Below are 12,396 nucleotides of genomic sequence, written 5' to 3'. Positions count from 1 at the left end.
CGCCGTGTTTAAAAATTATAAACTTGTTGAAAGAGCAGGCTCTTAGTATTTTAGAAGTTCTGTTATTGTTCTCACGCCGCGTGTGCTGTAGATGTAGGCTTTCATGACTCACTGTTGCAACATGAATGTTGCCTCACATCATCTGATAAGTCAAAACTAAAACTTGTTCCTCGTCATTGTGGACAGTGTGACCTGGCTAGAGACGGGCGAGATAAATTCAGTTTGAATTTATAATTATTTGACTTTCAAAGTTAATTCGGGAGTTGTGGTGGGAGAATTTTTTACAGACGACATATTTTGTACTGATATTTTTTGCTATGTAATATCACAAGTTGGAAAATAACTTCTTGTGCAACATGAACACACCAGTTTAGCAGAGTAGGGAGAACGTTTTGAAACTTTATATATTGTTTATTAACTCACAAAATCCCAGACCACTCACTGATTATTCATTTAGGCAACTTTATCGCTGTACATAATACATTATGGAGGTTTTAGATCAGGGACATTAAGGGAGGAAAAAAAAACAACATAATTCTTTGCGATACAATAATATAGTTTTCCACTATGTAGTTAAAGTGACTGATCTGCAAGGCAAACCTGAACACCCCTGGAACAATTCACACAAACTGACACTGAAAGTAAATCAGACAATTACTATCAAATAAAAAAACATGTAACACAAAGGCAAATGTGACTCTTATCTCCATGAAAGTAAATTTGAGCAGATATACTTTCAAAAATAAATCCAAGTTCAAATAGGGAAACTTCATAAAACCAATACTAAGCGTAATATTGTCGTGCAATTTTGTTATTATTTCAAACAACTTGAATGATTTATTGAAGAACTTTGTGCAAAGGCTTGAATTTCTTGTGGCTTCACGGGGTTAAAATATTACATGCATGCTGTTATGTAAGAAGATCAACTGTAGTGGTCATCCAAGATAACTAGCATTTTAATTCTTATCCCAAACAAATACGATCCTTTCAATTGGTTGAATTCCTGACAAACATTTCAAGAATAATAGACAGTAAAATGTTAGCATGTTTTATCTGGTTCAGAACCACTTCTGTTTAATGCTCCGCTATTATTATTATTATTATTATTATTATTATTATTATTATTATTATTATTATTATTATTATTATTATTATTATTATTATTATTATTATTATTATTATTATTATTTCATACTTCAACCCCCGAGCGGTTTGATGGACTGATCTGATTAATCAAATGTGGTTATAAAGTTCATGAATCAGGGTTATGTTAGCCGCTTTGATTATATTCTTTTCTTACGCCATGACCACAACCACAATTCATTTTTCAGTACTCGGCTGAAAAGCCAACTAACCATTATAAACAAGCTCTGACATTTCTAATAGGAAGATCAATCAAATATCGAGCCAGAATTAGATCAGAAGCTCGGGGATCAATGTGGGACTTGTTAATGGATTTTTAGCCAAATATCAGCAGGAGTTTATTTATATATTTTAGCCTTATTGCATAACTTAAGAAAATGCACCATAAACCTAAAAATGTGCTTCTAATCCTTGTTTTCTAAGACGGTAAATATTGTTTGCTTCATAATTGGGAGATTTATGGTCAAAATACATCATAAAAATCCCCCAATTGATAAGACATGAATGTTCATAGGAAAATGAAATCAACAAGCTGAAAAGAATGGCATTCTATACATTTATTTAATATCTGTGAATGAAGCTATAAAAACGTGTGAGGCATTTGATATTTTACAACAACTAATAGCATCTTCATAATCCTTAATCTTAATTTCTGTCAGTTGGCAGTTTATTCATGGCACTTTGCTGAAATGATTTAAATGTCATGGTGACTGTTTCAGATTAAAAACGATCTATATTTCAGTTTCTGACCTCACTGAAAGTAGATTTTAATGTTGAACTGATAGATATAGAGGCACATTAATATAATACAGTGTAAATTCTGAATTAAATAATAAAAATACACACATAAATGGTTAATGCTTACATGCTTTCTACAAAGTAGAAATAAATACAGATATTCATTCAGTCTAATATGAATACAATAATATATTTTTTCCAGCATTTAGCAGTTGTGCTGGAAGCATTGCTGTATTACATTAATACACCAATGCTCCTCTTCACAAAGCAGGAGGTACCAATACAATAAGCTCTATGTAAGATCTGGAAGATTAGCTGCTCTTAACAGAGAAAACAACTGGTGTGAAACTTCATACTTATGCAGATTTTTTTCTTCTTTTGTTTCTGGTATGAAAAAGCTTGCTCTAGGTTTTATTTGAGACGTAAAGAAGAGGACGTTGTGGGAATACCAGCAGGTGTTACTATGAGGTAGAGTATGCAAAAAGCAAAGTGTGAAAGCAGAGCAAGTTTTTGGATGGTTGGTTATTGATGCATGAACTCTGTTGGAGGATGTCGGAGGATTACACATCCGGGAGCCAGAAGCTAAAGGGAAGGGTAGAGGAAAGCAGAGTTGTAGTCTGGAGGAGGAGAGCAGCCCTCGTCGGACTCCCAGTCAGCGGGCAAGATGGCGGGCTCGTCTTCACGGAGACCGGAGATGTTGCTGCGCAGGAAGGATGGATGGTTGTCTCTACACTTGGAAAACATGAATAACCTAAAAAAAGCACACACACGCATATATTGATGACTTTATGTGTGTCAACGTTATGCAAGTTTGAATTTTCTTGTGCTCTTAGTTTTAATCTGCTGAGCCACATAAGTGTGACCTGTTCCTTCGCCAGTTACAGCCACAGATTACTGAATCTATCTTATTAAATTATTTCAGAATATACCAACACAGAGTACATTATTGCTAAGGAGAACATGTGCATGATTTTGGCTTTCATTTGTATCCAGCCTTCTGAATTAAAGACTTTTCACCACTTTCACTGAGTTTACAGCTGCAAGTCTTTTGGGATTTCTCTCTACCAACTTTCTGCTTGTAGCGACTCAAATCTTTTCTCGTCCTTCTTTACAAAAATACCTCAGGCTGTACGTTTTGGGTTGTTTGCGCTGCATTTAGCTCCGTCTTTCTTCCCATCTTTGTGATGCTGTTCGTTCACTATTGTTCTCTAGCAAACCTCTAATGTTTTCACAGAATCATTGTACATTTTCTGGGTTTAAATTACACACAGCTGGACTTTGTGTACTCCATACACGTGAAAAGGTGTGCAGATGCTTTTTGCGATGTGCACCTGCTGAGTTTCTTGTTCTTGGTGTTACTGTCCATCATTTGCTTCAGCTCCTCTGAAGGAAGGACCATCCCGCTGTCGCTCTGCTCCTCCTAAACCCAACAGATTCAAACATGCAGCTCATCAGACCGGTTTCTGTGTTTTCAGGAAATACCTTGAGCAGATGTGAAAGTGTTGTCTTACATCACGGCTGTCTTGCTCCTCACATGGTAATTCCTCAAAAGTCTGAAGCGTGGCCATACCCCTCATGTAGCTGGAGAAATTGGAGGTTTAAGGTCAAAACAGGGTTAGAATTTTTCTCCACTTTCTCAACATCTCTGTTTTTCAGTTTTGGTTACCTCACAGTCACTTCCTTCACTTTACTTCCCTTTCTGGATTTTTTGCTTTTCAACATTTCACCTGCATTTCTGGCATTTTGATGCTCATACATGTTTCAAGCAGAAGCATGACGGCTCACATTTTCACCCCATTAGCTTACCTCAGGTTCGTGACTGCATTTGAGTTTTCCTTAAAGCGAGCGCCATTCACAAAAGTTCCCAGAGGAATGTAGTCTTTCCCATCCTGCTGGAGAACAGGATATTTGTTAAACTTTAGAAATGCTTGGAGGGGTTTTGCAACAAAAAAGAAAAAGGCTGAAAATGTTTTATGCTTGACCTCCTGAACTCTGGCTTGTAGCAGGTCTCCGAGTATCTCCACCAGGTTGGTGAAGGTGGGTCGCTCTGAAGGATTTGCCTCCCAACATGCCAACATTGTGCTGTAGCTGCACACAAAAACACACTTTTCCTTTTACACAGAAGAAGCAAAAACTTGTTTAGCTAATTATGCTGTAAATCTGATCAAATCTTTTGTGTTTTGTTGCTCATGTTAAACATTTCGAATCTGGATTGTGTCTAATCGAGGACGCCATTAGAAGTACGGCAGGTAACACATTAAGCTTAGATTTTAAAAACTGAACTGATTATATTTTTGCATTTTATTGACATTGTGTAGATTGTATTTAGCAACATATTTACTCGACACACCTACTTTGTCTTTTTTTCTTTTTCCTGTTTCAAAGAATGCTCTAAATTTGTTAGAGGAAGAAGTCTCTGAAGTACAATAAAAATGATAAAGTTCTGTTAACCCTCTATGGTATAATGTTGCCAAATCACTTGAAGCCCTTCCACACACATATAGTACAATGTAGTGCACTGAAAGAGAGATGAGACCCTAAGAAAAGCAATTGCTGTGTTTAAATTTGCCACATAATCGTCTGGAGGGAAGTCTGACACCCTTTTCTACAGACCTCTTCACAGGGAGGGGCCTCACCATTTGACTCCTCAGAAATCATGAAAAAAAGTATTTTTATGACATTTTTTGACTGGGAAAAAAAATTACATACTCAAAAGTAAATGAGGTAAGTTCACTATTCTGTCATTCATTGTGCTGAATTTGATAATAATTTAATTATGATAAACTGTTAAAATGTTGATGTTGCCATACAGCAATATCAGTTGCCTGACATATTGATCTTCTAGAGTCTGCTGTAATCATGCATTTTGTGAGTCCTTTACATATTGCATATGATTATATTTGATACTTTTTCTTCCATTTACATCATTAATACAGCAAGGTTTTATAGTTTCTTAGGAAGAAAACCAATATAGCAGTTCCTTTTTATGGTAGTGATGATGCATTAGGATTTAGTGTTGAAGAAATTGAGCAGCTTGCAACTTTGCAATGAGCCAGTGAGGATGATGAAGACTATTTAGATTTATAATAAGCCAAATTTTCTTGTTTTCATTAATTTCCACCATGGTACAGTGTTGCCAAATAGCAAAGTCAACAAAAAATTATATTTAGAGAAAAATTCTCTTTATTATGTTTACTTGGTTTATTTTATGTCAAAAAAACATTCCAAACATTTTTTTCCAACTTTGCATCATTATGTGTTCCATAGAGGGTTAAAATGCTTTAAAAATGCCAGGTGTTTGGTACATGAAAAAATTACTCTTTCAATCATTCAACAGTAAAATAAACAAATGTATTAGCAGAATAAAGTGAAAATTTTAATGCTGGAATAACTTTTTGTTGCAGTTTCAGTATGGAGTTTCATTAATATCAGACCTGCTAAACTGAGGCTGATTGGCCTGAAAAAATGTTCAGACTTCTGAAAACCGCTTATCTCAGGTTTGCAGAGAGGTAAAGAAGGTAGAACGTCCAAAACTATTCTTATCTTAACAAAGTTTCTGATGGGAAACGAAACCAGCTTCTCTCAAAAGATAAGACATTGTAAAAGTATGATAACTTTTTTCTAAATTTACTTTTAAATTGTCATGTTTACAATTATTTATACCCTTGTTGACAATCTATGGAAAACTATATTTTCATCAAACCATAAAAGTCACCCTGTAATTAGTGTTTTAAATGTTTCCATTTGTGTTCTGATTGATTTTACCATGAGAAGAAAATTCAAGTCTGGCAAAATAAATATGTAGAAAACCTTATTTTGAGCCCAGAAATGTGAAATAACTATGGTATAATCATTCAAATCCCTCATCATTTAGTTCTTATTGATCTCAGAATGATAGTTGCATATTTTAAAAAAACAAAACAAAATTACAAACATTTCAGGTGTGCTGTAATCTGGCGCTCGCATCCTCGTTCCGCTCTTCAGCCGGTGGCAAAACTCCTCATCAATCTGAAGACCGGGGTAAGGAGAGGCTCCTTTTGGACAAAAACACACACATTAAGGACAACTTTAAAAATAAATCCTGTGATTACAACACAACAGAAAGAGCTGTGGATTTGCACAGCCACACGCATCTTACCTAAAGAGAAGATCTCCCACAGCAGGATGCCGTAGGACCACACGTCGCTCTGTGTGGTGAAAACTTTGTCAAAGATCGACTCAGGAGACATCCACTTCAGAGGGAGACGGGCCTGTGAGCCAATCACATTTTATTTTAAATGTTTAAAAAGCTGCACATTTCTTCAAAAGGTCATAAGAAGCTAACATCTTGCCCTACGGCAGCTGACAAGGCATCTGGATGTAGCATAAAGATCAGATTTCACTGGTGTGGGACCAAGACCATGGCAGACGTCTATGGCTTAAAACAAATCCTTTCTAAAAAATGTTGCAATGGTGCAGAACCATAGTTATGTCTCCAGAGCAACGTTATATATGAAGAAACCAAATGATTAAGCAACTGCCTAGAAAGAAACGGGGCTTAAAACTCAAAAAAGCAAACAAAATCTTTGCTGTCATTGAAATTGAGTGGCATATTATCAGATGAAAGATCTGTTGGTGAAAAGAAATAACATTTTAAATAGTGTTCATCTCAGAAGTCAGTTTTAAAGTGAAAATCAAAATGTAACTATTGCGTCAAACTTGACACAAATATGAACTTGTGTCAAATTTGTATCAAAATTTGTATCAAATTTGACACAGATGTAATACCCTTGTAATGGTGTGGGTATTACAAGGGTTTAAAATTCAGATTTCTACATTTTTTCACCAAAGCAAAGCAACATTCTTTAAATGTTGCCTTGCTTATCATAACTGATAGACTAAGCTTTCAAATTAGTCAATTGTCTTGAGAAAATGCATTAATTTTGTGTACGTGATAAAACAGACTTAAACAGAAGTCGTCACTTATAAAACTGTCACAAAGTTCTAATTTCTTGCTTTTAAGCTGCATTCGATCATTGCACTTCATTGCACTTAAACGCTGCAGCGCAAGAGAAAAATGAAAGCTGTGTCCGATTTTGTAAGAACCAAACAGAGACGAAGAAGAAGTGCATAATAAAAGCGTTCCTCTACTCACATCTCCTTTCCTGACGTAGTCCGGGTCTTTGTAGATGTCTCTGGCCAGGCCGAAGTCACAGATCTTCACCACCTTATTGTCAGTCAACAAAATGTTCCTGGCAGCCAGATCTCTGTGGATGCACTGATGAAGGCATACAGAAAGCACTTGAGTAAAAAACATTATGCAGTTTTAGGTCATCGAAAATCATTAACGTCTCCTAAATAATGAGAGAAATATTGTTTTTCCAGAGTCAGATGTTTGCACACATTAAGGGTTATTTTGTTCTAGTAGAAGCACCATGGGAATGTTCATTCAGGAGAAAACAAGATAAACATGTTTTGGTGCAAAATGTGTAAGCCGATCCCAGAATGGATCTTGTGAAGTGGCTGGTTGACACTGGGGAGAGAATGTCATCAACACTGAAATGGGTCCTGTGGCGCTGAGAAACAGTCGCAAAAACACAAAATCTTGTCAAGCGTTTTTGGTCTAGATTCTAGTGAAAATACCTTAGTACACTTGATAAGACACAACGAACATACAAGTAAGTTTTCAGCTTCTTTTAAGTTGATAATTCCTTATTATTGGTGAAGAAGTACTAGTTTGACTGGTGCAATAAGTGAAATAATCTGTAAGAGGAGCTAGTCACCATTAAGGAATTATTTACTTGCTCCTATATCTTGCTGAAACCATCCCATCATTACAACAGTGAAGTATGGGGGTGGTAACTTCATGTTGAGATGATTTTTGCTGCAGGAGGGACTGGTGGACTTCACAAAATAGATGATTTTATGAGAAAAGAACATCATGTGGGAATATCAAAGTATTGTGCAATAAAGTGCAAATTAGAAAAGAAAGGGGAAACAAAGTCAATGTTTCTTTTGGAACTATCACAAAGCTCTGATATATATAGAAAATGTGTGTGCAGAACTGAAAAGGTGGTGTGAGAGCAAGGCACTCTACAAACTGAACTCAGCTGCACCAGTTCAGTTACAGAACATCAACAAACTATTATGAAAAACTTGTGAAAGGAGATACAAAAAATTTGACCACTAATGGAAAGAAAAGACCAACATTTTTTTATTACAGTATCTGATTTCAAATTTGTTTTAAGTCAGTTCAGAAACACTTTATTAAACTGAAGCTTGTGCAACATCAAACCTTGCGGGAGGCCAGAAACTCCATTCCTCTCGCCACCTGAAAGCTGAAGGAAATGAGATCCTCGAGGAAGAGAGGAGAGGAGGAGGACAGCGATTTGGGATCTATAGGAGAAAAAAACTGGGATGAAAAACACTCTGATTAAGTATACATTTAGGAAGATGTCTGGAAAGTTATGGTCCTACTAGAGCATTTGTCTTCTGTGTCACCAAACTCAGCACTGATGCTGCTCTGGCTGTCAAAGAGGGTGGAAACAAAACTGAGCTCTGCATCTGTCCCACCTGCCTGCTAAAGAAGGAGAAACAGACAGTTCATGTTATTAAATTTCAGTTTTATTATATATAGTTTAAAAGAAACTAGAGTTGTTTTTGGACATTTTGGGTCACAAGGACTCTTTGACTTATCCGAAAATGTGTGCAGTAATTAAGGAAATTCATGTTCTGTGCGCGATAACATTTTCACACCTCAAACAAATTGTAGAAGTGAGTTTTTTAAGGGTCGGATTTTGCAATTATGCATACCAGAAGAAGCATTGAGCTTTATCACAAAACCACAGAAAATAGCTGTAGAGTTGTTCACACTTACCCGCCTGTGCACATACACGTCTCTCTTGTTCTTTAAGAAAGCAGAGAGGTTTCCGAAGCGACAGTACTCGACAATGACCATCAGTGGTCCTGCATGCAAAAGCAACACAACAACCTCTAGTTAGAAGCTGCCAGCTGAAATCCTGACCTGTGCACATAGAAATAAGCATGCATAGAAGCTGGATGAACCACAGCACCTCCTGGTTTGGTGCAGGCCCCCAGCAGGTTAACCACATTCAGATGGTTTCCAACGTGATTGAGGATCTTTAGCTCAGTCATTAGAGCCTTGTGTTCGCTGCTTGTGGCTCCCTCTGGTGGATAAAAGGTAGAACAGTAAAACAAGACAGAAAATGCTTTTTGATTTTGAGTTTTTATTTTTTATTTCAGTTGAAGTCAAGATCAAGAAAACAAACAAACAAAAAAAAAAAGCGATGAGGTGAGCACCTTTGAGCATCTTCACTGCCACAGTCCTGCAGCCGGTAGAGCTGTCGATACCAAACGCGGACGCCTGGATCACTTTACCAAAGGCTCCGCGGCCGAGAGGTTTCCCTGTTGAAGAGGGGTCGTGCGAGAGTAGGAGAGACGCGGAAACAAGAGGTGTGTCAATTAATTACTAATAATCACATCCATTCCAGATGGGAGGCGCTGATAGGAGACCTCATCAACTGGTCTAACCGGGTCCCTCCCTGATCATGGAGGGAGCTGATTATTCCCAGCAAACACCAGTTGAATACTCCGCGCTGCAGCTGATTAGCCCAACACAGACAACACAGACGCAGAGTCTGATTAATGGAATGAGAGTCACTCCCAATAATAACCAGATAAGACCGATGAGAAAATCCTTGTATCAGTTGTGCGATCACAAACACCTTCCTCGTTTTCCCACTGAGCTCCAAACATCGCTCTGATCTCACAAAAGACTACGACACAGAAATAAATATACATTTTTAATACATTAAAGAAGCGTACCTAATTTGAGGCGCTCCCGGGGGAACTCCCATTGGTTGGGGTCATACTGCAGGCGGTCACATTGCTCCTCTATGGGCCCCTCTGCGGTATCCACTATGATTGATAAGTAGTCTTTGTGGTCGGAAATGTTGGGCTTTGAAGCAAAAAGAGAAACAAAGCCACGTTCAGATGAATAAGATATTCACAGGAGAACCCCCCCAACCCCCCAAAAAAACATACATAAGCTGAATTTAAAGCCAATGAAGATTCTGACTTAAACCTTTAAACTGTTCCATTCTAGGGAAATACTTGAAGTTTGTTGTAATGCTTAGCAAAATATGAAAAGGATCAAATGACACAAAAGCCTTGCACAGGACTAATAATAATAATACTAAAAAAAACAAAAACAAAACAAAAAACTGGAACGCATCCATGACAAATCCACCCTAAAAAAGATGGTGTAATCGCAAACATCGTTTCTGTTGTTCCTCACCTGTTTCAGTTTCCGAATGAAGAGCGTGAGCAAGAGCCAGAAGAGAGTGGCCACCACACACGTACAGGTGAGAGTGGGAATTTCCAGAAAAGAGACTTCTGATACGCCTGTGCGCACAAAAATAAAACATTGTGTTGACCTTTACATGTTGAGAATGTAATTCAGCCATTTGAGCATCGAAAAGCGTAAGGACAAGGCCTCTAGAGAACAAGACTATTGCTGAAATGCCTTGCTTAAATGAAATTAAAAGCCCAAAATTAGTACAAATTCATGCCTACAACAAGTGTAAACTACAAATCAAATATATATATATTTTTTAATCACAGCAGATTACAGAAGAGAGAGAAGACAAATCCTTTCACGTAATCCCTAAATGATCATATTTTCCTTCCTGATTTTATTGCCATTTTCACCACCGAGCTATAATCTGTAAAACCTCCATCCATTCTTCTCACTGACTCGCCCAGTTTATTATTGACTTTTTTAATGGGAGGGTGAAGAAATGCCCAGCTCAGTCCACCATGGCGACTCTGCGAGATACGGGCCGGGCCCTTCCGGAGGAAATAAAAACGGGAGACAGCTTCCTTCCTGGCTCATCAGGACACAACACACACGCCCACGCACACACACACCACTTCTCCATCTAAACCTGGACTGGGAAGTGAGTCCGCCACTAGTGCTTCCAGCAAGCTCCATCTCCTCTCCCACCTCCGGATACGTGCGTGCGTGTACATATGTGTGTGAATAAGGAAAACCGAACAAAAGGCAGAATGCGTTTATGTTAGAACCTACTTTGATCAATGTTTACTCAGAAACATGGCATTCATCATCTCCCATTAATAGAACTGACACAACTCACCTCCGAGTCTAAGTTTTACATGAAACGATGTTATGTTCTGCACTGTGTGTACAAATCGAGACTGTGACTTTTTTTTTTTATACAGCTGGGAACAATGCAGAAATGCTCATATAAGGAGGTCTGCTAGCTTTACGTTTCAGCAAGCAGCCAGTCATTGAAGGAAACACGTTATTCACTTACTGTTGACCCGAATGAAAGCAGAGCTCTGTGCAGACCCCCTGTCGTTAGTGGCCAGGCACGTATACAGACCCTGGTCGTCGACCGTTATTCTGTCTATGTGGAGAGTCCCATCTCCCTCTGATAAGACGATGCCTGATAAGGGAAGCGGGAAGGAAACGGTGTAAAAACTACAGCCTACAAAGGTACATGTCTGCAATGTTTTTCCTACCTGACCCCTGCTGCAGAACCTGTTCGTCTTTGTACCAGGTGATGGTTGGCGGTGGGATTCCTTCAGACTCACAGCTGAGAGTCACGGAGCTGCTGGCGTTCACGGTGCAGTCTGTCAAATTACTGAGCAGCACAGGAGGCTCCAGAGCTGAAAGAAGAAGGAGATGCGCGTAGTGCTTAGATCATAGGCAGAAGTTAATGTAGGACTGCAGAAAAACATCACTCATCAGACCGGGAAACATTCTTCTCTCTTCTTATTACAAAATGTGCAAGATGCTGCCACTACCCTGTGTTTACACTAGGGTAGAACGTTGTCTGTCTTCAGTCAGAGGCTTTTCAAATTCACTGTAATAAAGGCTGCTATAGAAGATATTTCCTGCTCACAGCCATCGCAATTTAAAATAACTTTTTGAAGAGTTTTGAATTAATATGAGTTAAAGCAACATTTAATTTCCCTTTTGGATCAACAAAGTATTTTTGAGTTTGAATTGAATTGACTGCAGTGTGACTCAGTTAAGTCAGTTGATATTTCTACTATTTTGCATAAATGCCAACACATAAGTGTGATTTTGGTCACCAGACGCAGGCAGCATGTTTCTTCCACTTCACAATTAAATAACTCAATACAAGAGATTTTATCTTTTTCAAATCTGCAAGGCAACTAGAAAAGTATTTGACTTAATTAAACTGCAGTCACAAAGTTAGGGAAGCTAATTTAGACATTAGAAAACCTGTGTTTTAATGGTTTTCTGAGAAAAAGGAAGCAGCTTCATTAAATGCTTTTGTTACAGTAGGACTTAGTGAGAATAAGTGAACTGCAAGACTAAGCTTGTCTTCTGGTGCTTTTAATTTAATCTTAAATGATCTTTAATATATTAGTTATATTAGTTATATTAGAACTGACTGAGTTATTCATAAAATAAATACTAACTGGGATTAAATAAGACCCCCCCGTTCTTTCCTGGACCTGTGC

General features: G+C 37.9%; 1 protein-coding gene across 1 annotated transcript in view; it reads right to left on the bottom strand.

Moving 5' to 3' along the window:
- Positions 1-443: 443 nt before the first annotated feature.
- Positions 444-12,396, bottom strand: part of flt1 (fms related receptor tyrosine kinase 1) — a 36,951-nt gene continuing 24,998 nt past the window's right edge. Inside the window, exons 14-30 of the mRNA XM_044104632.1 lie at positions 11,425-11,571; positions 11,217-11,348; positions 10,178-10,284; positions 9,706-9,838; positions 9,181-9,285; positions 8,934-9,047; positions 8,738-8,826; positions 8,338-8,440; positions 8,156-8,256; positions 7,016-7,138; positions 6,020-6,131; positions 5,816-5,915; positions 3,864-3,969; positions 3,688-3,770; positions 3,393-3,462; positions 3,213-3,301; positions 444-2,632 (exon numbers count right to left, since the gene is read on the bottom strand). Of these exons, the coding sequence (XP_043960567.1) occupies positions 2,464-2,632; positions 3,213-3,301; positions 3,393-3,462; positions 3,688-3,770; positions 3,864-3,969; positions 5,816-5,915; positions 6,020-6,131; positions 7,016-7,138; positions 8,156-8,256; positions 8,338-8,440; positions 8,738-8,826; positions 8,934-9,047; positions 9,181-9,285; positions 9,706-9,838; positions 10,178-10,284; positions 11,217-11,348; positions 11,425-11,571 (1,883 nt within the window). The 3' untranslated portion in view covers positions 444-2,463. The remainder of the gene's footprint in view (positions 2,633-3,212; positions 3,302-3,392; positions 3,463-3,687; positions 3,771-3,863; positions 3,970-5,815; positions 5,916-6,019; positions 6,132-7,015; positions 7,139-8,155; positions 8,257-8,337; positions 8,441-8,737; positions 8,827-8,933; positions 9,048-9,180; positions 9,286-9,705; positions 9,839-10,177; positions 10,285-11,216; positions 11,349-11,424; positions 11,572-12,396) is intronic.

Source organism: Gambusia affinis, linkage group LG21 (assembly GCF_019740435.1).
Source record: "Gambusia affinis linkage group LG21, SWU_Gaff_1.0, whole genome shotgun sequence".
Classification (NCBI taxonomy): domain Eukaryota; kingdom Metazoa; phylum Chordata; class Actinopteri; order Cyprinodontiformes; family Poeciliidae; genus Gambusia; species Gambusia affinis.
The sequence above is the reverse complement of the archived record's forward strand: the minus strand, read 5'-3'. Positions and strand labels throughout refer to the sequence as shown.